We start from the raw sequence: 25,358 nt of genomic DNA, 5'->3' as shown, positions 1-25,358 counted from the left end.
GGGGGGCCCGGATGCAGACATGGAAGGTGTAAGGGATACAGAGCTCCGGACGGGGCTGGGTGTCGGGTCCCAGGAGGTGTGGAAGGGGCTACAGGGCGCCGGGGGTGCTGCGCGGGGCGGAGCTGGCTGCCGCGGTGATCGAACCGGCCCGACACGAGCGGCGCTACGGCAGCAGGGCCGCTTAATGGCGGCCGGAAGTAGGTCCAGCCGGAAGCACGCTCCGCCGGAAGCGGGATCCGCCCCGCGTCGCGCGGGATGTGACGTCAGCATCTCGCGCCACGTCGGGCGTTACCGCGTCGCGCGTGTGGCGTCACGAGCCGTGACGGCGGCGGGAGGGGCCGGGTCGGAGCGGGGGCGGCGATGGCGCCGCGGCTGCAGTTGGAGAAGGCGGCCTGGCGCTGGACCGAGACGGTGCCGCCCGAGGCCGTGACGCAGGAGCACATCGAGGCGGCCTACCGTGTCGGGCTGGAGCCCTGCCAGCGCGGCGCCTGCCGGTACGGGCCGAGCTCCGGGCCCCGGGCCTCGCTTCCTTCCCCCGCCCTTCTTCCGCGGTCCCCGCGCTCCTCCCTCGGCTGCTGCCGCAGCGGTCCCTCCTCCGCTCCCGGCCCCGCAGCCTCGCGGTTCTCCCCCGGCTCCCTCCGTTGCCCCCCGCGCTCCCCGGGCCGCTCTCGCACCTTATCCCCGAGATGGGGGCTCCCTCTCCCTGTCTGTCACCGGATACGCGGCCCTGGGCTGCTGGGGGCCCGCGCTCCTCCCTTTGCCCTCCCCCTCCCCCCCTTTTGTTCTGTCCGGCTCCCAGCGCACCCCGGGGTTCCCTTCCCATCCCCTCCCCGTGGCTTTCCCGGTTCTCCCAGCCTTGTGTTTTGGGGAGGGGTGGGACGCTGTGAGTCCCCCTTGTTGTCCCCACAGTCACCTTCTCCCCCCCCCGCCCCTTCCCAACCCGAGGGGCTCTGTCCCTTTCGCGGGTGACGGATGGCCTTGGTGCTGGTCCCGCAGGAGGAACTGCCGGGGGAACCCCAACTGCCTGGTGGGCATCGGGGAGCACGTCTGGCTGGGCGAGATCGACGAGAACAGCTTCCACAACATTGATGATCCCAACTGTGAGCGCCGCAAGAAGGTACAGCCTGCAGGGGGACACCTCTGTGTCACACCTGTCCCAGCTGTTAGTGGGATGCACAGCGCCTCGCCTGCTCCCACCCCACCTGCTGCATTTCTACTTGCTTCTTGGCAGTGGCAGATGCTAACTGTTGCTTTCTTTGTCGTACCAGAACGCATTTGTGGGCTTAACGAACCTCGGCGCCACGTGCTACGTGAACACTTTCTTGCAGATGTGGTTTCTTAATCTAGAGCTCCGGCAAGCCCTCTATTTATGTTCCAGCAGCGAGCATGCGGCCAGGGAGAGCATCCCCAAAGACAAAGGTCAGTGGAAACTTACCACAGCATTCTCTTTTTGGTGAGAATGAAGCGGTCTTCCTTGTTTTCTTCTAAAATCTGGCTGCGTAGACTTTGAGAGTACGTTGATGGTGTGAATCAATGGCTGATGCTGCAACTGGTGGTTCCATCTCTGTGAGGCTCTTCAAGTCCTTCACTGAGTCTTTAGGAGCGAATCAAGCGAAGACATCCTTTATTATTTCTCGAATCGCTGTGATCTGATTTGGTTGAAAACTTGTTGGGTTTCTAGTCAGAAAGCTGTGCTTGGTGCCATGGATGGGGAGGATTTAGGTGCTGGGTGTGAGGGGCTGTGGTGCTGCACTTTCTGCATGGTGCTGTGCTGGAGGCGTGCTCTGAGCCACCCTGTCTTTGAGGTGCATAGCGAACAGCATCTTGCTGTTTGGCTCAAGCTGTTTGCTGACAGCTCGTGTTGGGTGCTGCAAGATGTTTGGCTGTGTGGGCACCCAGCAGCAGCTCAGCTCTGGCTGCTTTGCTCACTGCCCCTTCTCCCAGTGAGATGAGAGAAAGAACCAGGAGGAAAGAAGTAGAGCTTATGGGTAGAGATAAGAACCCTTTACTGAGGCGGAAAAGGAAGAGGGAAATGACTGTAATGATATTTTACTGAGTATTTATAAAACAAGGGGTGCACGAGGCAGCTGCTTGTCACCTGCCGACTGCTGCCCAGAGCAGTGGCTTCCGCTCCAGCCTCAGTTTTCTAGTTCCACGCGATGCCATTTGTCATGGAATATCCCTTTGGCTGCTTTAGGTCAACTCTCCTGGTTCTGTCCCTCCCAGAATCTTGCATCCTCCAGCCCTCTCACTAACAGGGCAGAACAAACAGCTGGAAAGCCGAAATGTCCTTGGCTTTGTGCAGCACTGCTCAGCAGCAATTAAACACTGGGATGTTATCAGCACTGTTTTTTCTCCTAAACATAGCATTGTACCAAACGCTGTGGAGAAGATGAACTCTGTCCCAGCTGAAACCAGGACAGTTAGCTGTCGTTGATGACATTAACCGCTTCAGATCTCATGATGGTTTAAAGCAGCACTACTAACGTGTGACTTTTAGTTATACAAGTTAACCGTACAAAGAACAATTTCTATTTTTTTTAATAGACTATGAGCCTCAGACCATTTGTGAGCATCTCCAGTACTTGTTTGCCTTGCTGCAGAACAGCAAAAGGCGATACATCGATCCCTCTGGGTTTGTCAAAGCGCTGGGCTTGGATACAGGCCAGCAGCAGGTAGGCTTGAGTCTTGTCTGTAATTACCTTCTCTAAAGAAGCGTGAAACTGTCCTTTTAGGTGTTATTTGAACAACCTCTGAGCCGGGATCTGCTCAGCCTCATTTGTACAAACACAAAGGGAGAAGAATTGCTCCAGGCCCTCCCTGGGGTGAGTGCAGGAGGAGCAATGAGACCAGCACCATTCGCGCCTGCTCCACAAGCACTGAGCATGCTGAGGAGTGAGCCAGGACCAGCTTTCCCAGATCATTTCCCAGGTCCTTCCCTGGAGCTGAGAGGCACTGGGAAGGGCTTTGTGCTGCTGAACTCCTGTGGTGGGGGGGGAGAGAGGGGGAACTGAGACCCCAACGGGATGAGAGCTGGCTGAGGTCCTGCATGAGTCTGTGAGCAGAGAACTTGCTTTTGGGATTGGTGAGCACTGCATGGGGCTGTTGCAGAAGCTGAAGAGGGCTGAAGAGAAGGACCAAGCTTGAAAATGAGCTTTGAGTAGTAAGGGAGAACAGCTGGAATCGGAGCCAGAGTGCGGGTATGCAGTGCCAGAGGAGGATGAGGGAGGGAAAGGTCGCTCCTCATCCCAGGGAAGGAAGTGTCTGTTAGTGACTGGTGAGGTTAAAGGCTGGCCAAGTGCCACGTGCCATTGTGACAGTGGTAGGAACCAGAGAGAGGAGCTGTGGGACCACAGCAGGCACAGCGCTGAGAGGAGAGCTGAGGGCTGGGCAGGCGGGCAAGGTGAAAGCCAGCTTGTTTTCTGGAGCAGAGAACAGAACAGGGCTGTGGAAGAAAGGAGAAGGGAGGCAGCACAGAAGGCAGAGAGCCATCTCGGGAGAGGGCTGCCCTGTGGTGTGTGGAGCAGCTCCTGTGCCTTGCAGGAGGAAGGGAGCAAAGCCACAGTGCAGCATCTCAGTTTTATTTTTCCTCCCATGTCAATCGATGCAACTCGATGTTTGTGTTGTGTGCTGAGGCTTTGATAACGAGCGCTAACAGGATAGAAATCTCTGCAGGAATGGTGGGCTGGAGAGATTAACTCCCACCCAGCCATGCTGGGGCAGGGGATGATTAATGCTCTGCGAGTTGCTCCTGCATCCTCTTCGGAGCTGCTGTGATCTAGCAGGGCAGAGCAGCATGGCTGGGCAGCAGGAGCCGATGTCTGCACACCAGGTGGAGCACGAAGGGATTGACGCGGTTAACAAGCTGCTGTTTTCCATCCAGAACCCCTGTGAGCAGCGGGGCAGAAGTCAAAGCCACCCGGAGCTGCTGGCCCAGAGCCAGCCTCAGTCCTGCTGTGCTCTCACGCTGGGGGCCTTGTGCTCCTTTTAGGCAAATTCCTCTTTTCTTTAGTTCTCCAGCCCGGTCTCTTTCTATGCAGGGCACGCGGGAGTCTCCGTGCAGGCTGTGTGTAGGGCTCTGTGTAATTGGCAGTAAATTAGCAGTGATTGCGCTTTGTGCCTTGGCGTATTGTTAAAAGCCTTGGCTTTCTGTTCCAGGATGCCCAGGAGTTTTCCAAGCTGTTCATGTCACTGCTGGAAGATACTTTATCCAAACAAAAAAATCCAGATGTTCGAAACATCGTTCAGAAGCAGTTCTGTGGGGAGTACGCCTATGTCACAGTGTAAGTGTGTGGTCTTTGGGAAGGAATATTTACACATTTCAGAAGGATATGAGGGGAAATTTCCCACCTAACAGCTGGAGCAGGCAGGTAAGCTGCTGAAATGCTGTGCAGGAGGTTTCTGGAGTAGTAAGCAGGTGCTCTGTGGTTTCCTGGTAGGTGCTGTTATCCTGCACACGCTGTCCTGCAGTGTTGTGATGTACCACGTTAGCTGTTACATAGCTACAGGGGGAGGGTTACTGGTGGCTGGGGAGTTACAACTCATCGCCTGGTGAACTTGCCTCACGCATTTGTGTTTTCTTTATTCTAGTTGCAACCAGTGCGGTAGGGAGTCCAAACTCGTGTCTAAGTTTTATGAGCTGGAGTTAAATATCCAAGGGCACAAGCAGCTGACAGACTGCATAACAGAGTTTCTCAAGGTACGGTCTGATTGGTTTGTGAGCTGTGCTGTCCTTAGTGAAGTGTTCTGTTCCCTCCATCAACCAACAGCTTCTGAGGTCGGTGTGGGCTGCTGGAGCTGAGCTGCCTCAGTGAGATGAATGCAAAAGGAAATGCTTTTCTGTGAACCAGAGGACCCAGTCGCCAGTCATGCACTCCAGACAGGGAGGGAGAAGTGGCTCTGGGCAGGATTGCTGCACATGCGCATGTAACAGCTTTAAAAAGCACTTGGAACGTGTGTTTAGTCATAATGCCTTCCCAGGAAAGCTGGGAAAAAGCCCCCGAAGCCTGAGTAAAGGTGTCTGAATGCTTTGTCCTGGATAGCACTGGGAGAATGGCTGCTTTTTGTGTTTTCTATACCGGTGTTCATCTGCATAGCAACGGGAGGCATTTCCTGCTCTAAAACCTGCTCTCAAAAATACTAGCAAGGCCCTGGAATAGCTGAGGGAACAGCTGCAAGTGCTTGTTTGTGACTTGAAAATCTGCTGGAATCCAAAGTCACTGCCCTGGTAAAGGCTGGAGGCGTGAGTGCAGAGCTAACCTGCAGTGTGATGCTGCCTTGCTAGCTGGTTGCTTTGTTCCTGGAGTGTGTGCTGGGAAAAATGGCAGCTCTGTGTGTGCACCTGAAGGGGCAGCTGCGTGCAGACAGCAGTGCTGCTGCCCTGATGCTGGTAGCTTCCAACTGTGTGTTTCTCCTCTGAATGAAACGGTTGGAGTTGGAGTTCTCAGGCCTAGTCCTGTCACTGGTGCTGCCCAAGCTCAGACTCTCCTTTCCCTGGCTGATGTATGTTTTGCTGAGCCCAAAGGACTGTGATTTCTAGGCTAAAATGTGACTGTACATTAACTTGGTCTGTGTGATCTCATAAAAGGGCAGTCCCTTTTTCTCCTTAGCCCTAGTGGTATTAAACCAACTTGGTGCATTTGGTCAAGCGGAGAGCAAACTTGGCAGCCTTCTAAGCAGCCTGAGGTCTGGCCTGACATTTGAAGTGACAGCATAGTCACAGCAGACTTCTGTGAAGTGCCATTATTAGCCCAGAGGATTGCAGATTTCCAGCCTGTAGATTATTTTGGAAGGCAGCTGGGCAGAGACTTAGTGGTTAAAATAATTTCAGTGCTTTCCAGTCTCCGGTGGGTGGCTTGGGCAGAGGGGCTGACTGCAGGGGTAACCTGTTCTCAAGATCTTTCTTTCTGCCCCCCCTCCCCTCCCCTCCCCTGGTCAGGAAGAAAAATTAGAAGGGGACAATCGTTATTTTTGCGAAACTTGTCAGAGTAAGCAGAATGCCACAAGGAAGATCAGGCTGCTAAGTCTTCCATGCACACTCAACTTGCAGCTGATGCGTTTCGTGTTTGACAGGTAAGCCTCTCGCTGGAGTGCGTGCTGTAAAAGCAGGAGTGCCTTGGGTGCTTGGAAGCCCTTTGGAAAGCCATCTGCTCTGCTCTTTCCACATTGGTTTGAGATATTGAGGATTGAATGCGTGCATGAGCTTCTCTTGGGATGCTCGGTGGGCTTCGAGGAAAGTTACTGTGAGATGTGAACTGTTAGTGCTGTCCCCTGAACTGAAGCTTGGCCATTTGCCTTCGCACAGACAAACCGGCCATAAGAAAAAGCTGAACACCTACATTGGCTTCTCCGAGCTGCTTGACATGGAACCTTTTATGGAACAAAAAAGTGAGTAGCACTCTGTGGTGGTTGGCAGTTACTGCTCAACAAACGAGAGGAGGTCTTGTCTGAATCTGCTCATGACTGTCCAGAACTGTTGGAAGCCGGAACAGCAGCTGGCTGTGCCTAGCTGGGCAGGATGCAGGAGCTCTAACTAGCAATGTGAAGAGGGCTTGGGGAGATGTGCAGCTAGGTGTTGCCTTTGCGTGCTACCCTGCAGAAAGCTGAAGCGCTAGGAAAGAAAGCAGGAGCTGAATAATCACTGTTTTCCTTCCAGATGGTGTCTATGTGTATGAACTGAGTGCTGTGCTCATACACCGAGGTGTGAGCGCATACTCGGGGCACTACATTGCCCACGTGAAGGACCCACAGACAGGAGAGTGGTACAAATTCAATGATGAAGACATTGAGAAGATGGAGGGGAAGAAACTGCAGCTGGGGATTGAGGAAGATCTAGGTAAAACCTTTAAGTTGTGAGTGCCCTTTTAACAATAACTCTTTTCACGGAGGCCGAATACGTGGAGGCTCTGATGCTCTTAAAAACAGGAGTGCTCCTACACGTGCTATCACATCTTAGGAGTAAGGTGTGAAACAGCAGTTCTGTTAATTACTGCCAGATCTGCTTCACTGTGCCCATGTGCAAGTGTTTATGTGCAAGTGTTTATGCAAGCCGAGTGATTATTCCCTTTCCTCTGGTATTTCTCTTGCTGCCACATGGCAGATAACACACTGATAAGCTGGGGTGCTATCGGGGTGGAGCAGCTGCTTCCTTGGCCAGAGTGCAGGAGGAGGCTCAGGAGCAGATAACAGCATGATTTTCAGCTTCCTTAACATGCTGTTTTCATTTCCGCTGCATTGTTTTACTCTTTGGCTCTATTAGGAGGCAGCAGAGAGTCTTCATACAAATCTCAATCCAAAAAATCCAAGATAGCCTTTTTCAGTTTATGCTTCTTTCTTCTGTTGTACTGCTGTCACCTTGCCTTCTGTTGGTGTCCTCTTACAGTGCCAGTAACCGATTCCCAGAACACTTTTCCCCCTGGGTGCTTCTGTTGTGCTGCATTTCCAGCACCAATCATTGGACCTGATGAAACACTGCCTTTTTTAAAGTATCCGTAAACAACAGCCTAATGAAAACACGCCCTTAGATTTGTGTTCGAAGCTGTGGGGTGTTGACCTGCCTCTCCTCTTGCCTCCCATGCAACACCTGCATGATGCGAGTTTATTTTCAGCTCTCTTGCTAGTCAACACCTTGCAGTTCATCATGGCATGCATCAGTGCAGACTGCTGCCAGAGCAGCCTTGTCACCCCGTTAATGTTTGACTGCTGCTTGATCTCGAATGGTGAAGCTGGCTAGACATCTAGTGGTGTAAGGGAGAAAAATGAGCCCTGAGAGGAAATAAAAGGTTCTCATCCTTTTCTCTTTAACCTCCCAAGTTACCCAGAGGAGCAGAATAAGATGCAGATGGACTACTGTGGCCTTGACCCTCTAAAAGATTGTGCTTAACTGCAAGAAAGAGTTCATGTTGAAGCACAGGGCTGCTTGGGTGGAAGCAAAGCATGTCTGGAAGCTTCTTCGGGCTGGAAGCCTTAGCATACTCACTAAATGTTAAGCAAAATAGGAAAGTGCTGATTTTATTTGCCTGTTCCACGCAAAACTGGAATTTGAGAGTTGCTGTTTTCATTACAAATGCATGCAGCAGCAGGAGGAGGTTGGCAGTGCAAAGCAGAGGTCTGCTGTAGGGATAGTCCTGAGGCCTGGCGTGGCTGATGGGAACAACCCAACATATTTGGAGAAAATGCAAAACAAAGACCGTCTTGGAAGTCCCCTGGGTGGCTTGGTAGAAAATGCCTGAAATTTTTCTCCAGAACCTGGGAGAGAAGCAAAATGACACTTCTTAAAAACGATTTCAATATTTAGTTTAAAGTTTGACCTACGGAGGGTTGGGATTTTTTAGTATTTTTGTTTTTGCATTAACACACATGATGAATTTTGACTCTGCAGCTGTAGGAAGTTTGCTTTCCTTGCCTGGCAGTCTGGAAGCAGTCACTCTTGCAACATGAGCTTGCATCATACGACAGCTGCTCTGAGATGAGCACTTCCACGGCTGTTTCCCTCAGCCAAACTGCCCAGCAGAACTGTCCCAGTCTTGTTTTTAAATCCATGGTCCTGTGCAAGTAGATCTCTTCCCTGAGGATGTGACCCTGTTCTTTGGTGTCAGGACACCAGCACTAACAACACAAGGCGTAGAGGAGGAATGTTTGTGCAAGAGCTGCTTTTGGCTTGGCAGGGTTGGACTGGGGAGAGAAGAAAGCCTCTCTGGAGGAGCATGGTTTACAGCAGGGCCCTCATTTAGTCCTTCTAGCTGTCCTGCCTCCAGGAATGCTGGAAGGAGTTGGGCTTGCTTTGGGCTAAATGTTGGGCTGGCGCCAGGCTTGCAGGAGCATTGCTCATCCAGGTGGCCAGCTTGGTCTGTTAAAAGAGAGTCCATAAGCAAGTTTGTGTGTTCACTGTGTTCTGCTTCTGTGCCCCACAGCGGAGCCTTCAAAATCTCAGACCCGTAAACCTAAATGTGGGAAAGGGACTCACTGCTCACGCAACGCCTACATGCTGGTGTACAGGCTGCAGACCCGGGAGAAGTCACTGACAGTGGAAGTACCAGGTAAGGGAGAGCACTCCAGACATCTGCACCTCTTCTCCTGGAGCACATCCCTGCTCATGGCTGTGCTTGAAGGATCTTTTGCTGTCTGGTGCTGCGTGGTGACTTGCTGTTGCAACGTGGGCAAAATCTTTGGACTTCCCCAGCACTCTGATTGTGTAAACCTGATAGTGCCACCTCTGGGCCTGCTGGGGGCACCTTGTCCCCACCTCTGTGAGAGGGTCAGGAGGAGGTGATATCCCATTCGGATTGACTGTCAGCAGGGCATGTGCTGTGCTGGAGGGGAATAGTGCTGATGTTTTCTGCATGTGCTTAATCTCTGCCAGATTGAGGATAGATAGCATAAAAATGAGAGACTGCAAGCCTTCAGCATGAGCTCTGTGCAGGCACGTTTGTATCTTGCTTTAGAATTACGGGGGATGGCAGAAATCCCTGAAGGTTTGCCCTGTGGATTTAATGATGCACAGTGTTTGTGTGCTACTTGATCTGAGGTGTTAATTAGGCCCCTGGTGCTGGTGAGGCTGCAGGTTTGTTGCTCCTTCTCCCTTTTCTGTGGAGCCGGGCTGATGGAGGTGTTGCTTCCCTCAGAGCTGAGCTGTGTGTCAGCGTTCTGTGTCACTGGGTGCAGGGGTGGCACTGAGCTGTACAGCTTTCTCCAACCCTGCAGGATCCCTCTGATCACAGCATCAAAGCTTTTCAGCCCTCCTGTCCCCCCCCACCATTCCAACCTCAAAGCCCACCCTCCAGACCTCACAGCTCAGTGCTGGTTTGTGCCTCCCATCGGCGTTTCAGCCTCTTTTCTGAGCTCTCTTAGGCTCCCTTCCCTCCCACCCCTCTGCCCAAAACAATACTCGGCAAAGCTTCCCCACCCAGCTCCGAATTCCTGAGCAGCCCTGCGGTTGCCTTTGTTTCACATGGAGGCGTGCCAGGTACACAGAGCAAAGGGCAGCCGTCAAGCCTGGTGGTTTTGGAGAGGCTTCATGCAACTGCAAATTCAAGGCATGTTGCTTTGATGCCGTTAAAAACGACTCTTCCAGCACGGCAGAGAAGGGCAGCTTGGCTCCCCAGCCCTGACCTGAGGGCAGGGACGTCTGGCTGATGGTTCATAGTGCTGTTTTTCCAAGGTGGTGCTGCGCTCTCTGGCTGCACAGGCGTTCACCTTTCTGAAATATTTTAGTTCTTCAAACTACCTCTAAATAGGAAATGCCTTCAGATAAACCACGCGGTACCCCTCTGTCAGACCAGTGTTGCAAGGGAAATGCTTTATCTTTCTCCACTCCAAGTTTTTTTTTCCATTGGTGACAGCAAAATTTCCCATTACCTCCACTTCTGCAGCAAGGTGAGGGTCGGCCCCGCGTATCTCTAGTCTCATCAGGGCTCTGTGCCCTTGTGTGTGCAGCACAGGGCCTGAAGGTTCGCCTGTGGGACAGGGAGCAATCAGTTCTGTCCTGAGAGCAGCTGCTCTTCATCAGCAGGAGGAGCTGCTGGGCAGCAGGCAGGGCAGTGCTGGGGTGTTCTGCCCCGCCACAGCATTCACAGCCTCTGCACTTCATGCAGCCACCAGCGCTCGGCGTTGGCTGCTCAGCAAGCAGAGGGTTTCTGCAACACAGCAAGTGTCGCTTCCCTGCACAGCACTGGGTAAATGATTCTCTTGGGTGCCTTGTATCCTGCAGGATGGCAGCATTTAATCATCTACTGCCATAAGTATTGGAAAGAGCAATGTCCGTGTGCTTTGCTTCCAGAAGGACCTGACATGTTGGTAGCCATGGGGGTGGGGGAATTCTTGGGCTTAGTTGTTGTCCCTAATAACTAATTGTGGGGCCAATGATCATCACTGCATTTCTCCCTGAGGCGACAGGTGGCTTTTTCTTTTCCTCTTTCCCCACAGCTTTCCTGCAGGAGCTGGTGGAGCGCGATAACTGCAAGTTTGAGGAGTGGTGCAATGAAATGGCCGAGATGCGCAAACAGAGCGTGGCCAGGGGCAAAATCAAGCACGAAGAGGTGAAGGAGCTCTACCAAAGGTTACCTGCTGAAGCTGGTCTGTAAGACATTGTGGTAGTCTTTTGTAGTAGCCCCTTGCTAAGATTAGTGATGTTGTATAACTAACCTGCAGCCCGGCACTGTGGCCCTCTGGGCAAGGAAGGCGATTGCTGTCTGTTGTTGCTGTGTGCATGCTTAGGATTTGCTTCCCTTCACTTGTTTATCTGCCTTAACCTATCTTTCTCCCTTTTCACTTGTTCTAATGGCCTTTGGCATTGCTAATTCCCATCTTGCTCCATTCCTGTCAGTCTCCTGTGTGCTTCCATGCATTGTGACTGCTTGCTTCTGCCTGGTGAGCAGCTAGTCTCGTTAAGAGCTCAGTGGCATCGAGGCAGAATAACTGCCCGGTCTCAGATTGCCAACTCACGTCAAGCTGCGGTGCTGTTGGTCTAAATTAACCTGCAGGTAACAGGGTACAGGAATGCTTGGCTTCCAGCAGAAAACAATTCTATTTATCATTGCTGAGGCTTCAAAGCTGCGTGCCTGAGCTTTGTAGTCTGTCTTATGAGTGACTGAGGTTAACCCGTTCCTCCTGTTCCCTGCATCCTATTGCCTTAGCATATCTGAGCACCAGGATCCTTATCTTCCACTGCCTTTCTCTCCCGTCTTCCTCAAAGCAAGCATACGGGAGCTCACTGTCTGCCCAGCATGGGGGGATTCCTTCCACTCTGCATCTCCTAAAAACTCCCAGCAACTGGAATTAAACACTTCCAGATGTTTGTTTGGCCTGTTAGACAGCTTGGATTGTTTCTAGCTTTTAGCTTGCTCTGTGCTCAGAACCAGCAGCAGGAGCTGAGCAGCAGCTTTTGGCTGAGGTCTTAAACCTCTCCCCTGTGCGTGTGCCTGCTCAGTCCATGAGCCCACGTTGGGAACACGGGAGCATAACTCACGAACCAGGGGGTGTCACAGCTCAGCTGTGAGGCTGAGGGGTGTTAAAATGTCACCCATAAATCAAAGCTATGGTGGATGGTCGTGATAGAGGTATGAATATGCTGTGAGTCACCATTAGAAAGGAGCAACAAGAGCAGTCCTGGTGAGTCTTTTATCCCCTTCAGCAGCAACAGAATAGCTCACTCTAGACATTCCTACCGTGATAAAGCAATAAATCTCAGCTCCTCTGCTCCTGCTTTAAGGTGCTGCCCTGGGGACAGCGCTGCTGAGTGGGGCAGTGCGGCTCAGAGCTGCTGCAGGCCCAGTCCCTCGGGAGCTCTGCTTCTCCCTGCAGCTGTGCAGACACATTTTCTGCCAGCTTTGTAGAGCCTGCCCCAGGAAAAAGAAAAGCCCGTCCTTCCTGGGGGAGGCGGCTTTCATCCCAAACTAGCAAAGCCTTTCTGACAGCACTGCAATTCTCCGGAGGTCACGGCTGTGCGTCTCAGCAGCGTTGTGTAAGATGGAAACGCTGCTGCTGGATTTTGCAGGAGAGAGAACTGAACACTAAGCCTTGCAAAGCCCCTGTGCATGTTTTAGGGCTGAGTATTTTGCTGGAGCTTCTCTGTTGTTGCTCCTTGGTATGAAATGATGGATGTGTGTTAATTTGAAGCGGGCAGAAGCACTGAGATGAGCCACCTGGTCGTGTGTGTTTCCATGTAATCCCAGCAAGCAGCTTCACAATGCACCACTCTTCCTCTCAGTGTAACCAGATGTGTTCTGTGGGTGTGTGCATCAACGTGGGTCTCGGGATGGAGATGCAGGGGTGTCATACAAAGCCGTCTCACAGCTTGTACTGACCTGACCCACTGCTGACCTGAACCCTGGCTCTGTGCTTCCCCTTGTGCAGGCAGGAGTGAGCCTGCAGCTCTGCTTCCAGAACAAAAGGAATTCATGTTTGGATTAAAAAAAAATAGACCAAGTTACCATTTGCATTGTAAATCTCTTCTGCCTTCCTGGGCCAGAGTGGTAAGAGAAGCCCAGAGGGCTGGACAGAGGTGCTGCGTCACTTGTTTGCCAGCTTGTACCGTTGATATATAACCAACTGCCATAGCCTGTTCGTTTATGAAAGTACCATTGAATGCCAGAGTAATTATAAAATGCCATTCACTATGTAGTGTGGTGGCTGACACGTATGGGCTTGTTTCTCTCTGTGTTTTTTCTCCCCCAGGTTCCCCGTACGACTTCATCTCTCTTGAATGGTTGCAGAAGTGGCTGGATGAGTCCACCCCTCCCAAACCCATAGACAACACAGCCTGCCTGTGCTCGCACGGGAAGCTGCATCCAGACAAGATATGCATAATGAAGAGGATATCGGAGTACGTGGCTGACTTCTTCTACAGGAGATACGGCGGGGGACCCAGGCTGAACGGTGAGGCTCGCAGGTCTGCCTCCTGCTGTGCTGAGCATGCGCTCAGGCCTTACTCTGGGCCATCCTTTGTTACCAGAACTTTATTTCTGTGCTGCTATTTCCGAATGCTTCAGGTTGTTGTTATTATTATTTCTAACATCACTTAATTATGTTAGTGTCCAAATAAATACAGTTAGTCTGATGGCAGGGCTGGTTTCGGGCCTCAGCTCTTCCTGAGAAAGCAGCAAAGTGAATTCTGAGAAATAGCACAATTTACGTGTGTAAGCCCCAGACTTTTCAAAATGATTTTTAATGCCTGATAAGAAAATCTCTGCTCCCTCGCCACCACCCACCCCACAGCATGTCCTGGGCTGATTCATTCGCTGGGAGCATACACCTGTCAGTAAACAATGCAGGTGCTGCACACATCTGCCACGTGTGTGATCTGTGGGCAGGGTTGGCCTCTGCTGTCCCTGGGCATCTCTGAACTGAGCTCCAGGCTTGGTTCCTTTTATAAAGGAGCTCAATAGCTCCCACAGAGACCAAATTAGCTTGGCTCCTGCTAGGCACTTATAGGGAAGAAATACAGACGGCAGAACATTCTGTGATGCAGGCAGGCCTCGTAAAAACAGGGCAGCCATTATCAATCAGCTGGAAAATCACCTGCAGTTTCTTCATTGAGGATGATGGAGAGGGAAGGATCTGAGTGTGACCCCCCTGCTCCCGTCCCTAGGTTTAAGCCCACGTGCAGGGCTGTCCCTGCTTCTGGATCAGTACGGCATCACAGAAGTTTTGGAGCTTTCCTGTGCTGTTAGCTGGATGCTTGCAGGAGTTCCCTGAGCTGGGTGGCAGGGAGCCCCCTCATCCCACGAGGCTCCTTGGAGGTGTCTGCATCATCGCACCTTAGTGCCACAGAAGGGCACAGCCTTTGGGGTGCATGCCTCAGCCCCCTGCCTTCTGACTCCTGCATCCAGGTGTCAGTGTGAGCTCCCTCACAGCTCTGTATTCTGGCACCAGCCAGCTGGCGGAACAGACAGCACCTCAGCTGAGCAGTTGTACCGTGGCAGTTCCCCTGCTTACATGCCACATCTCAGGCTGTGATGCACGGTGACCGATGCACACCTTCCACATCTGAGTTCTCAAACCAGCTAGGTGCTCAGCTCAGCATGCTTGGAGTGTAACAGTGTTTCTTTCCTCCTTCATCCCAGTCAAAGCACTTTGCAAGGACTGTGTGGTAGAAAGATGTCGAATCCTGCGTCTGAAAAACCAGCTAAACGAAGACTACAAAACCGTAACCAACTTGCTGAAGATAACAGTCAAGGGGTACGTGAGTCCTGGTGCCTTCAGACACATCGCCAGGGTGTTTTTAGCTGTGCTAACTGACGTCTAAGTTAGCTGTACCACTTGGGCTGTGACTTGCATTGCTAACACTGCCGTCTCCCTGCAGGAGTGATGGGTTTTGGGTTGGAAAGGCGTCCTTGCGGAGCTGGCGTCAGTTGGCTCTGGAGCAATTAAATGAGCAAGACGAAGACGCAGAGCACAGCAATGGGAAACTGAATGGAAACACACCAAACAAAGGTAGTTCTGCTGCTGTAGAGCTCTGCCAGCTCTGACTGATCCCCCCCCTAACAAAAGACCCGTCAGGTGTTCTGGTGCGTGTTGTTTTACTTCCCTTTTATGAGCAGGGAGGGAAAGCACTTTGGGTGGTTTGATATCACACAGCCTTCATTTCAGGAGCTTTTTATTTGATAAGCTTCAAAACTGCCAGGTGATCTTCATACCCAGAGAAGAAGATGAGGTAATAAGTAGTTTTACAGAGCTGTGTACAATTACCACCCCAGGCACGTGATCTTTTCATCTACTTTTATCTGAATGAGAGTGTGCAGGGGAAGGAAGAAACATGAACATTATCTTGGGGATGTTTACTGCAAAGGCCTACGGATGAAACAGCACAGCTGGTGGAGCAGCACTGGCAAAACATGGTTTAGAAAAAAATACCATGAGCTGGATTCTGTTCTGTCCCTGTATTGAGTGTTTGTAACAACTCGTGGGGATTTTTATTTGCCTTCTGTTATTTTATTTGCCTTCCATTAGAAACCCGATTCCTTTTGAGCTTTTTTCCTTTCATAACTGAGGGCAAGGAGCTCATTTGAATGGAAGTGGAGATCAGCTAATTGCATCGATCTCTGAGAACATCAGATACGGCGGTGATGCTGTCTGTAGGCTGCTGCTGGGGCTTGTGGCATCCACTGAGAAAAGGGCACTTCTTCCCTGCGTCAGCAGCTGAGGGGTCGTCCCACGTGCCATTTCATGGGGGTGCAGCCTGCTCTGAGGGCAAGGTGACCTCCCAGAAGTGCGCTGTAACTGCTCAGAAGCCAGCTTGTTCCTTAGTCACATTGTTGCACTGTTACATTGCTGGTTTTTCTGTTACTCTCACTCAGTGGCCAATGCTTCTGTCTGCAGAGCAGTTCTGAACTCCAGTGCAGCAATGCTCATGCTGGATATCAGAGCATGGAGCAGAGCACACCGTGCTGTGATGCTCAGCCCTCACCTAGAGGTTTGAGTTAGCTCTGAGCAGTGAAGCCCTGTGGTGCTGCAGCTGGAACAAATGCACCCTTTGTCATATCACAAAAGATGCTCTTGTGTTCCACACACTTCAAAGCACTTCAAAGCACTGCTGCGTGCCACGCAGCCTGGCCTGCAGGCACAGGCCCATGTGTTGGAGAAGAACAGAATAACACTTCCCAGGTTTCCCCTGGGCTGAGAGCTCTGCTGAAGAGAAACCAGGCTCTTTCCCCCCAAAGGTTTCCCCTTTTCTTCAGAGAGAAATGATAAAATCTTCTTATTTTTTCTTTCTTTTTTTTTTTTTTAATTAGATGAAGCGAACGAGGAGAAGAGAGAGGAGGAAGAAGAGTTAAATTTTAATGAGGACATTGTTTGCCCACATGGTAAGTCTCTGCGGGGGATGGAGCTGAACACTTCTGTTGTTGCCCACTGTTCCAGATGTTAACCTCTGAGCCTGGGACCAGCATGAGCAGTTACCACAGAAACATGTTTTTATTCTCATTTTCACATTTCCTGACATTTAAGAACATGGGATAAGTGGTACAAAGGGCACGAGCACAGCACAGCCCCTAAGGAGGAGGAACGTGGGTGCTGCGTGTGGCTGCAGCATTACTCTGAGAGCAGCGAGAGCTGCTAGAGAAAGCAGACAGCATCAGATCGCTCTCCCTGTATCAGAAGCACTTACCCCACAACTGCAGAAACTCCACTGTTTCTATTTGCAGCCGGGGCACCCAGGCATATTGATTCCCCCACCTGCTGTGCTTTGGTGTCCGCTTACACCAGGTTGTGACCTGATGTTGGCTGTTTTGCTCTGTGCTTTGCTTGGTTAGCTATGCTGCTGCTTGGATCTTACTGCTTGCCCCACCTGCCTGTGTTCTGATCTAGGCTCCTGTTGGCAGGCATCCATCAATTAGCAGCACACCTCCTGTCATTAGGGCTCATCAAGGCTGTAGGGTAATGGTGTTTAAACAGTTTGTCGCAGCACTACCTGCTTTTCAGACAGTGCAGAAAAACTGCTGCTGGCAAACAGGAGCACCTAATGCTGGCAAGCAGCATGGAAGCAGGCTGCTAGGGTTGTGGCAGCGTTACGCTGCTCAGCTGCTCATTGATCTGATGCTTTGGGCCATATTGGAGCACATGGGTGCCTGGCAAGTTGTGTTTCACCTGCTGGAGGTAACCTTTGGCTCCTTGTGGAAAACAGCCCTCTTCCACCTCTGCGTGCTTCAGATGTTCCTCTTCAGTGTATGGGATGAGGTGTCGTTAGGGTAATTAGGCCTTTGTTAGTTGCTGGTTAGTTGCAGCTGAGGTTATGTAGCAGAGATTTTGTTTGCTGAGGTTGCAGGAAGCGCTCAGCTCCTCTTCCACAAGGCATGGGTTTGTCTGCAGCCCGCAAAACAGAGTCACCCTGACCTCACAGCTCTGTAGCCATGGTCAGAGAGCCGCAGCCTGGTGCCCCCACTGCAGTCCTTGCTCCTCCAGGCATCTCCCCTCCCAGCTTCCCTGTGGTCTGTATTTACCCACTGCTCGAGTCTCTGAAACCTGAATGTGAATTCAAGTCTGTTTTTTTGGCAGTCAGAGCAGAGAAACGATAAAGAAGTTGAAGGTGACTTTGTGTATTAGTTGGGCTCTTTTTGCTGACACAGCTGCCTTCCCCCACGCTGATACCCACTAATCTCCTGAATCTGGTTTGGTTGCTGAGCGCAGTGGGGCAAAGCCCTTCTCCTGTCTGTCTCCCTGCAGGTGACCTGTGCATATCCGAGAACGAGAGGAGGGTGGTGTCAAAGGAAGCCTGGAAGAAGCTCAAGCAGTATTTCCCAAAGGCCCCCGAGTTCCCAAATAACAAGGAGTGCTGTTCCCAATGCAAGGTATCCAAATAGCAAACAACACTGCCCCTTTTCTGGCTGTAGATATGTGGCTGCATTTCTTGTTTCCTCTTCAACGCTCTCCAGTGCAGTGGGGAAAAACAATGTGACCTTTGAATAGCTGCTAGGAACTGAAGCACCAACCTGTTTTGGACAGATTTTGGAGCGCGAAGGAGAAGAAAACGAAGCTCTGCACAAGATGATGGCCAGTGAGCAGAAGACGTCCCTACAGAACTTGTTCCATGACAAATGCCGGCCTTGCCTGGGCAGCTGGCCACAGGTAGGGGCCAGGGTGAAGTATTGGGATGGAAGCTGTATCCCTGGTTAGCTGCTTTGGCACTGAGCCTTGTGTTTGGTACGCAGGAGTCCTCATGTGCCAGTACAGCTGTTGCTGGCCTGGAGTCAGTTAGATGAGCAGGGATGGTATTTCTCGATGGTTACATCCATCCCTGGAAATACTGATGCAGCGCAGCCTTACTGGTAGTGTTCAGAAAGTGGGGGCAGGTGGGCTGGTCTCACCCCATACTCAGGGGGACACAGAGATCTGCTTCAGAGCCCCAGTCCAAGGAGTGGTACTCGGCCACAGGAACCCCAGTGCCAGAGAGCTGCTCTGGGGAAATGGCTGTTTCCTGCTATGAATTAGAGGTAATTGGATCTAAAGCTAAATTAACTTTGTAATAAACACAAGATTAGTAATGTAAGTGCTTGGTACTTGATCTCAAATTATTTTACTTGGCTTTCCCAGTGTGCTTGGTTGGAGTTGTCATGGTAAAAATGCTGAGGTCTCGAAGAGAACAAGCACTGCAGAAAAAGCTGAACAGTCATTGCCTCTCTATTGTTGGGCTGATTAACAGAAGGTCGTGGGTTTTTTTTTCCCCCTTCCAGGAGACAGATGAGCTGTATATCGTCTCACAGTTCTTTGTAGAAGAGTGGAGGAAATTTGTCAGGTAACTGGGCTGAGCTCTTCGGTGCTTTCTGTTTGGTTTTGAGGCTTTGAGTCGGTGTTGCGCAGAGCTGCGTGCGTGGAAACAAGGAAGCTGATTTGGAAGGACCTGGACCCTGCACTTGTAGCAATTGTAATACACTGCAAGAATCCAAATTTCCTTGTTTACTGTGCCTTAACCAGATGGTCAGATTAGATAGTAACCTGATTAGTTTTTTCATCTGCCTGGAGCTGTCTCCCAGGTGGAGGTCACCGTTGCCGTGGGCTGCGGATGGTGCGGGCTGTGCGGGACAGGAGCACAGCTCTGACACCATGTTGGTGGCAGTTTCACATTCCCCATTGGAATGCCATCTGCACGTACCCACCTGCAATTTCCTTTTCTTGCTGCCTGCAGACTTGTGCTTTCTTGCTCTGTGCCATAACCTCCCCCATTTCCCTTTGCCCAAGCAGGAGGCCGATGCGGTGCAGCCCCGTTTCCTCCCTGGGGAACAGCGCTCTGCTCTGCCCCCACGGGGGCCTCATGTTCACCTATGCTTCCATGACCAAAGAAGACTCCAAGCTGTGAGTTCCTTCTCCTCTCACATCTGCCTTGCCCTGCAAACCCCGGGGAGCTTCTCAGAGCTCTCTGAGCTGCGGTGACGCAGGAGCACACACTCCCCCAAACAAAGGGAATGCATCCGCTTCCTCAGGCGTACCTTAGTATAAATCTCCATGCAGGGTGAGACCCAAATTGTCCAAGGATGCTGGCTCAGGAAAAAAGAGCTTACTTAAGCTTGGCTAGTTCCTAACAATAGCCTACCCAGAGCCTGACTGGGGCGTAGCAGCATCTAGCTGCTGAAGCTTTGCTTTCCCTGAGACTTGCTCCCGGAGCACCGGGCACTGGGCTGGAGCTAATGCTCCACAGCCTTGCTTCTTCAGTGAGGCAGAACTAACAGCAGCAGATCTTCCACTTCTCTCCTCCTCCCTCTGGCCATGCACTGGGCATGGCTGGAGCTCAGCAGCGTCACTAAGGACATGCTGCTGTGTCCCCGTTACCTTGGCACACCGGCCCTCATGTAGCTGGGATAACCGAATGGGTTCTGCTGCTCCTCTTGCATTAGCAGACTGGAAGGAAGAGGGGAGGCGTTCCCATGTCATAAAGCACGTTCTTGTTTCTTTGCACAGTATAGCTCTAATATGGCCCAGCGAGTGGGAGAGGATTCAGAAACTCTTTGTGGTGGATCACGTCATCAAAATCACCCGCACGCAAGCTGCTGGGGATCCGGAGAGTGTGCTGTACAGCTCCGAGCCCCGTGAGTGAGCTTTCCCTGCTGCGTTGCTTCTCAGTGCTGCAGGACCCGGCCCTGCTTGGGCAGATCCCTGTGGATCCCACTGAGCTTGGCGGGCACCCCTGGCACTTGTGGGTTAGCGAGGAGCGGCGCCGGGCAGGTGCAGTGCTTGGTGTCTCCAAGGAGCTGAAGCAATTAAATGCCTTTTCCTTTGTGCCTCCCCAGAACTCTGTCCAGAGTGCAGAGAAGGGCTGTTATGCCAACAGCAGCGGGACTTGCGTGAGTACACCCAAGCAACCATCTACATCCATAAAGTGGTGGATAATAAAAAGGTACGGATCTCTCCTTTGGTCCTCCATCATCCCAGCACCATTTCATTGCTCAGAAGCTGCCCCAGCTGTGAACCCACATGGGCAGATGAGTGTCTGTCTGCAGGCAGGGCAAGGCAGCTCACAGGCTTCTGCTGATTTCTTTCTCCCTCCCAGACCTGTTATGGGGGGTGGAGTGGAACCCAGAGATCTGCTCTAAGCTGTCAGAGCAGAGCACAGAACGTGGTCTGGAGCCACGGCTGTGGTTTTGCAGCCTGCATAGGGGCTGAATCCCAGCATGGTGCTTGGCTCCAGTGCGGAGGAGGGCTTTTTGTCACAGTGCTGGACAGGGCTGTGAGAACAGGCTGCTATTTTCCACCCGGCAGCTGGGGCTGGCAGAGGGGGCGAGAGCTGGCACGCTGATCCTTCATTGGTGGGGCAGTGCCCACTGCAGTGCTCAGAGCCACCGCTCCCCTCCTGCCAGCTCTGCCTCACAGTCAGGGAGTGTTTCCCAGCAGGTAGCCCCAGCCCCATGCAGACAGCAGTCAGCATAGGGCAGCACTGTTGGAATCCAGAAGGCTCTGGGGATGCTGCAGTTGGTGCTGGACAGCTGGGAGTTGCAATCTTGAACTGCAAGGACATGGATGGGGTTTGGCTGTTAGGCAACTGGGGTGGAGAGCACAGCTGGGCTCCCTGCAGGCTGCAGGCAGATTGTGGCCATGTGAGCACCCAGCAGAGCCGTGCAGCCTGCAGAGCTGCGGGCGAATGAGCAGGGTGTTACATTCTGTACATTGGTGTCAATTATTTAGGTTTCGTTTACTTATGAACTGCAGACCCATAAATAACAGCAGTGAGTGCCTCTTGTCAGGCTGCTGCAGGGATGGATAAGTGTATAATTTACAGATAATACTCCTTTCTCTGGGTTAGGGCTTTCGTAATATACTTACTTGAGTGGAGGAGCAGCCAGTTAATGGGAAAGAAATCAGTGCAGGCCCCTGGAGATGTTCCCTTTGCCTGAAGAGGTCTGGAGCTGCAGGAAGTAGGATGTCCCTACAGTGGGGTTTGCTTGGCAGCCAGCAGCTGCAGTCCAACAGAGCTGCTCCAGAGCTGCATCTTCTCCTAAGCCTGGTCCCTATGGCTCAGTGCAGCTCAGGGGGGAGAGTGTTCCCTGAGCACATGAAGCGGATCTCCAGGTATCTCTAGCTCAGTTCATTTGATCTAGGTGGCATCCTTGAAGCCTTGAAAGCTGTTTGCCATGATGCGACAGTCTGGGTTAGTTATGGAGAATGATTTTTATGACTTCAGGTAATGAAGGACGCTGCTCCAGAGCTGAACGTGAGCAGCTCAGAAGCTGAAGAGGAAAGGGAGGAAAACAAGCCAGAGGGGGAGCAAGACCCAGATTTTAACCAGGTAGAGATCAAAACACTGTGAGGTTCCTCTGCACTGCACCAGCCTCTTTGAGTCAGCATGATGGAACAGCTCTCCTCTGTTTGCATCTTACGGGACAAAGGGAAAGCAGCAATGCCCATGTGTCCCATCCTGGTGGTCATACCACATGTTTTGTCTCTGTTTGCATTACTGCGGCCATTTTTGTGCCTGCGCTTTTTGGTTTTAAAACCAGCTAAGTCAGAGGCCTGTGCTCAGAGACCTGCCCACCTGCTGTGTCCTCTTATTCCTTATGCCATGTCCCAAATGAAGGGACACTGGGGGCTGTGCCTCCCGGCACTGGGGCACTGTTGAATGGTGCAGGTGATGCTCTCTTTTTGGACAGGAGTGATCACTGCAGCATCAGGGTAAGCTCAGTGCTGGTGCTAGGAGCAGGAATTGAAGTTCCTTTGGTCCTCCTACCTTCCTGGTGGCATTGCATGTGTTGGGTGCTCCCCTGGGGCAGTGCTGCAGCCCAGGAAGGAGCTGGTGCGCTGTATGGTGCCCACAGCCAAGCTCCTCATCCCTGGCTCTCTCTTTCAGAGCAATGGTGGTGCGAAACGCCAGAAGCTTTCACACCAGAGCTACATCTCCTACCAGAAGCAAGGCATCCGGCGGAGCACCCGGCACCGGAAGGTCAGAGGAGAGAAAGCACTGCTTGTTTCTGCTAACCAGACATTGAAAGAGCTGAAAATACAGGTAAGGCTGTTTTGCTGCAAGAAATGTGTCTTCTGGAATAAAAAAGACCCATGAAGTTAATAGTCAGGAGAGTGCAGCTGGGAGGAGATGGAGGGAGTAGTTTGAACCCCTGCGGTGCCGTGTGTGTGTGTGTGTGTGTCTTTTTGTGTAGCTCAGCAGTGTGTTTTTTCCTCCGCACAAAACCAGCATGTCTCATTGTGTTGGCACAGATCATGCATGCATTTTCAGTTGCTCCCTTCGACCAGAACTTGTCCATTGATGGGAAGATCCTGAGTGACGACACGGCGACGCTCGGCAGCCTGGGCATCATCCCTGAGTCTGTCATCCTGCTCAAGGTAAGGGGTGAGCAGCACAGCTCTGGGAGGAATCACAGAATCACAGAATCACAGAATTATAGGGGTTGGAAGGGACCTCTAGAGATCATCGAGTCCAACCCCCCTGCCAAAGCAGGCTCCCTACACCACGTCGCACAGGTAGGCGTCCAGGCGGGTCTTGAATATCTCCAGAGAAGGAGACTCCACCACCTCCCTGGGCAGCCTGTTCCAGTGCTCCGTCACCCTCACCGTAAAGAAGTTCTTGCGCACATTCGTGCGGAACTTCCTATGCTGGAGTTTCAGCCCATTGCCCCTAGTCCTGTCCCCACGCACTACTGAAAAGAGACCAGCCTCGCCACTATAGCTCCCACACCTCAGGTATTTATAAACCTGGATCAAGTCCCCTCTCAGCCTTCTTTTCTCAAGGCTAAACAGACACAGTTCCCTAAGTCTCTCCTCGTAGGGGAGATGGTCCAGGCCCTTCACCATCTTTGTGGCCCTCCGCTGGACTCTTTCCAAGAGATCCCTGTCTTTTTTGTACTGGGGAGCCCAGAACTGGACACAGTATTCCAGATGAGGCCTCACCAGGGCAGAGAAGAGGGGGAGGATCACCTCCCTTGACCTGCTGGCTACGCTCTTTTTAATGCACCCCAGAATGCCATTGGCCTTTTTGGCTACAAGGGCACACTGCTGGCTCATGGCCAACCTGTCGTCCACCAGGACGCCCAGGTCCCTCTCAGCAGAGCTCCTCTCCAGCAGGTCTTCCCCCAACCTGTACTGGTGTATGCAATTATTTCTACCAAGATGCAAGACTCTACACTTGCTTATGTTAAACCTCATCCGGTTTCTTACTGCCCAGCTCTCCAGCCTGTCCAGGTCTCTCTGAATGGCCGCACAGCCTTCAGGCGTGTCAGCCAATCCTCCCAGCTTCGTGTCATCAGCAAACTTGCTGAGGGTGGCCACTATCCCCTCATCAAGGTCGTTGATGAAGATGTTGAACAAGACTGGACCCAGCACAGACCCCTGGGGGACACCACTAGTCACAGGCCTCCAGCCAGACACCGCACCGAAGGAAAGCAGGAAGCTGAACCGCTTTGCTGAGCTCTTCCCCCGCAGCTTTTTGGGGAACGAAGAGCCTCTTTAAGGAGCGTGACCCCATGCAGCTCTGCCAGGTGCTTGCTAACCTTGTCTGCTTTGCTTTCCAGGCTGATGAGCCAATTGCAGATTATGCAGCGATGGACGACGTGATGCAAGGTGAGGGAGGTGGGCCTCTGTGTGTTTGCGGGGAGGTCCAGGATTTGGGAGGTTGCCTCGCTGCCGTGCTTCTGGCAGGGATGGGGGCAGCTGCGTAGAGCTGTGTTGGCTTTGGATTGAAATGTGAGGGGAAAATAGAGATGTTGAAGCTTTCCCATGGCTGTCGGCTGGAGGTACAGCTGAGCTCTGCAGCGCACTGCGCTCACACAAAGGATTCTTTTAGAAGTGACTGTCAGGATACTTCTAACGTGATGCCTCTCTCTTTCCATCCCCAGTTTGTATGCCTGAAGAAGGATTTAAAGGTGAGAATCTTCCCCCCCACCCCCTCCCCTTTTACTGAAGCCCACGCTGACTTCAGCTCCGCCTCGCCAGCGCTGTAATTGTCGGGTGGTTGTCTCCTTGCTCCCAGGGACGGGCTTACTCGGACACTGATGGCTTTACAAGCACTGGCTGACCAGAAGGGAAGAGGATTTGACATGGTAGGGCATTTAGAAAAAAAGGTGGATACGGGACTGAGCTCTTGACTCTTCCAGAAGGCAGAAACCCATTCTGAAATGACTGCCCCCAAAATGCCTTATGTCAAAGCAGATTGCACTGAAGGACACCTCCTGACTTCAAGAGAACGTTCCCCATTTTATATTTAATAAAGCAGCAGTAGGGTTGGACAGTGTAGCAGCAGAGGCAGCCTGTGCCCCATTCAGGCAGATGTTTCCAGCAGGGGAGGCGGGGGCATCGTCTGTCCCAAAAGGAGTTGTGATGCAGTAGATCAAAACCATCTTGATCTGTTCTCCGGTAACAATTTAGGCGTAACCTGCTTCCAGATAATCCTCTCTTTGATCCGCTATTCCTCTTTCAGTACAGCATGAAAGTAAAGAAATTATTCGTTGTGAGGAATGTCTTCATCCATTTCCCTGCGGTGGGAGCCCTGTGCTCCCAGGGCTGGGCTGCCCTCCCCGCACCGCTCGCCTTGGCAGCTTCACTTCCAGCCGTGACCGCTCCGAGTAGCCGCACGGTCGCTCTGTGTGAACTGTGTTTTTAGAAACGTGGGCTGTTTTAATGACTTTTGATACCATCTTTCTCTGGTCCGTTACTGCCAAGAGCGCTCTGCCCGTCTCTTTGGATCCATGGGGCTGTGTTGGGCCCCTGGCGAGAGGTTTTCCCTGTTCTCGTTTTCAGGAATGCACTAATTAATTTTTGTACATCTCCAGCTCCCAGGAAGGATCTCTCCCTTTCCCCAGTTGTGTGTTTGTAGCAGGGGCCAGTGAGGGGGAAAAAAACAAAACAGGGGCACTGTTGAGGTATCTTCATAATAAAGTTAGACGTTTCCTGTTCTGTCGGAGCTTTGTGGCCATTGCTCTGGGAACCTG

The 25,358-nt window shown here is 52.0% G+C and overlaps 1 protein-coding gene across 4 annotated transcripts; it reads left to right on the top strand.

Annotated features, from left to right (window-relative positions):
• The first annotated feature begins 305 nt into the window (after positions 1 to 305).
• Positions 306 to 25,321, top strand: USP48 (ubiquitin specific peptidase 48). Of its 4 annotated transcripts, none has more exons than XR_011905686.1 (27): positions 306 to 494; positions 997 to 1,117; positions 1,269 to 1,419; positions 2,548 to 2,675; positions 4,159 to 4,283; positions 4,591 to 4,699; positions 5,939 to 6,072; positions 6,305 to 6,387; positions 6,656 to 6,835; positions 8,913 to 9,038; positions 10,924 to 11,073; positions 13,174 to 13,374; positions 14,562 to 14,676; positions 14,801 to 14,931; positions 16,230 to 16,301; positions 17,659 to 17,783; positions 17,938 to 18,060; positions 18,666 to 18,727; positions 19,174 to 19,284; positions 19,888 to 20,015; positions 20,217 to 20,323; positions 21,605 to 21,709; positions 22,268 to 22,423; positions 22,652 to 22,758; positions 23,943 to 23,991; positions 24,267 to 24,293; positions 24,401 to 25,321. XR_011905686.1 is itself a non-coding variant. In XM_072354500.1 (27 exons), the coding sequence occupies exons 1-27, from the start codon at positions 361 to 363 to the stop codon at positions 24,421 to 24,423; spliced, it is 3,066 nt and encodes a 1,021-aa protein (XP_072210601.1). In that variant the 5' UTR covers positions 306 to 360; the 3' UTR covers positions 24,424 to 25,321. The 4 variants fall into 4 exon arrangements, 3 of the variants coding, with proteins under 3 accessions (XP_072210601.1, XP_072210599.1, XP_072210600.1); XM_072354500.1 differs by having other exon boundaries at positions 22,669 to 22,758; XM_072354498.1 differs by having other exon boundaries at positions 22,633 to 22,758.
• Positions 25,322 to 25,358: the final 37 nt, after the last annotated feature.

The sequence above is a fragment of the Excalfactoria chinensis genome, chromosome 20, assembly GCF_039878825.1.
Source record: "Excalfactoria chinensis isolate bCotChi1 chromosome 20, bCotChi1.hap2, whole genome shotgun sequence".
NCBI classification, from domain to species: domain Eukaryota; kingdom Metazoa; phylum Chordata; class Aves; order Galliformes; family Phasianidae; genus Excalfactoria; species Excalfactoria chinensis.
Note: the sequence above shows the minus strand (reverse complement) of the source record. Positions and strands in the feature narration are given on the sequence as shown.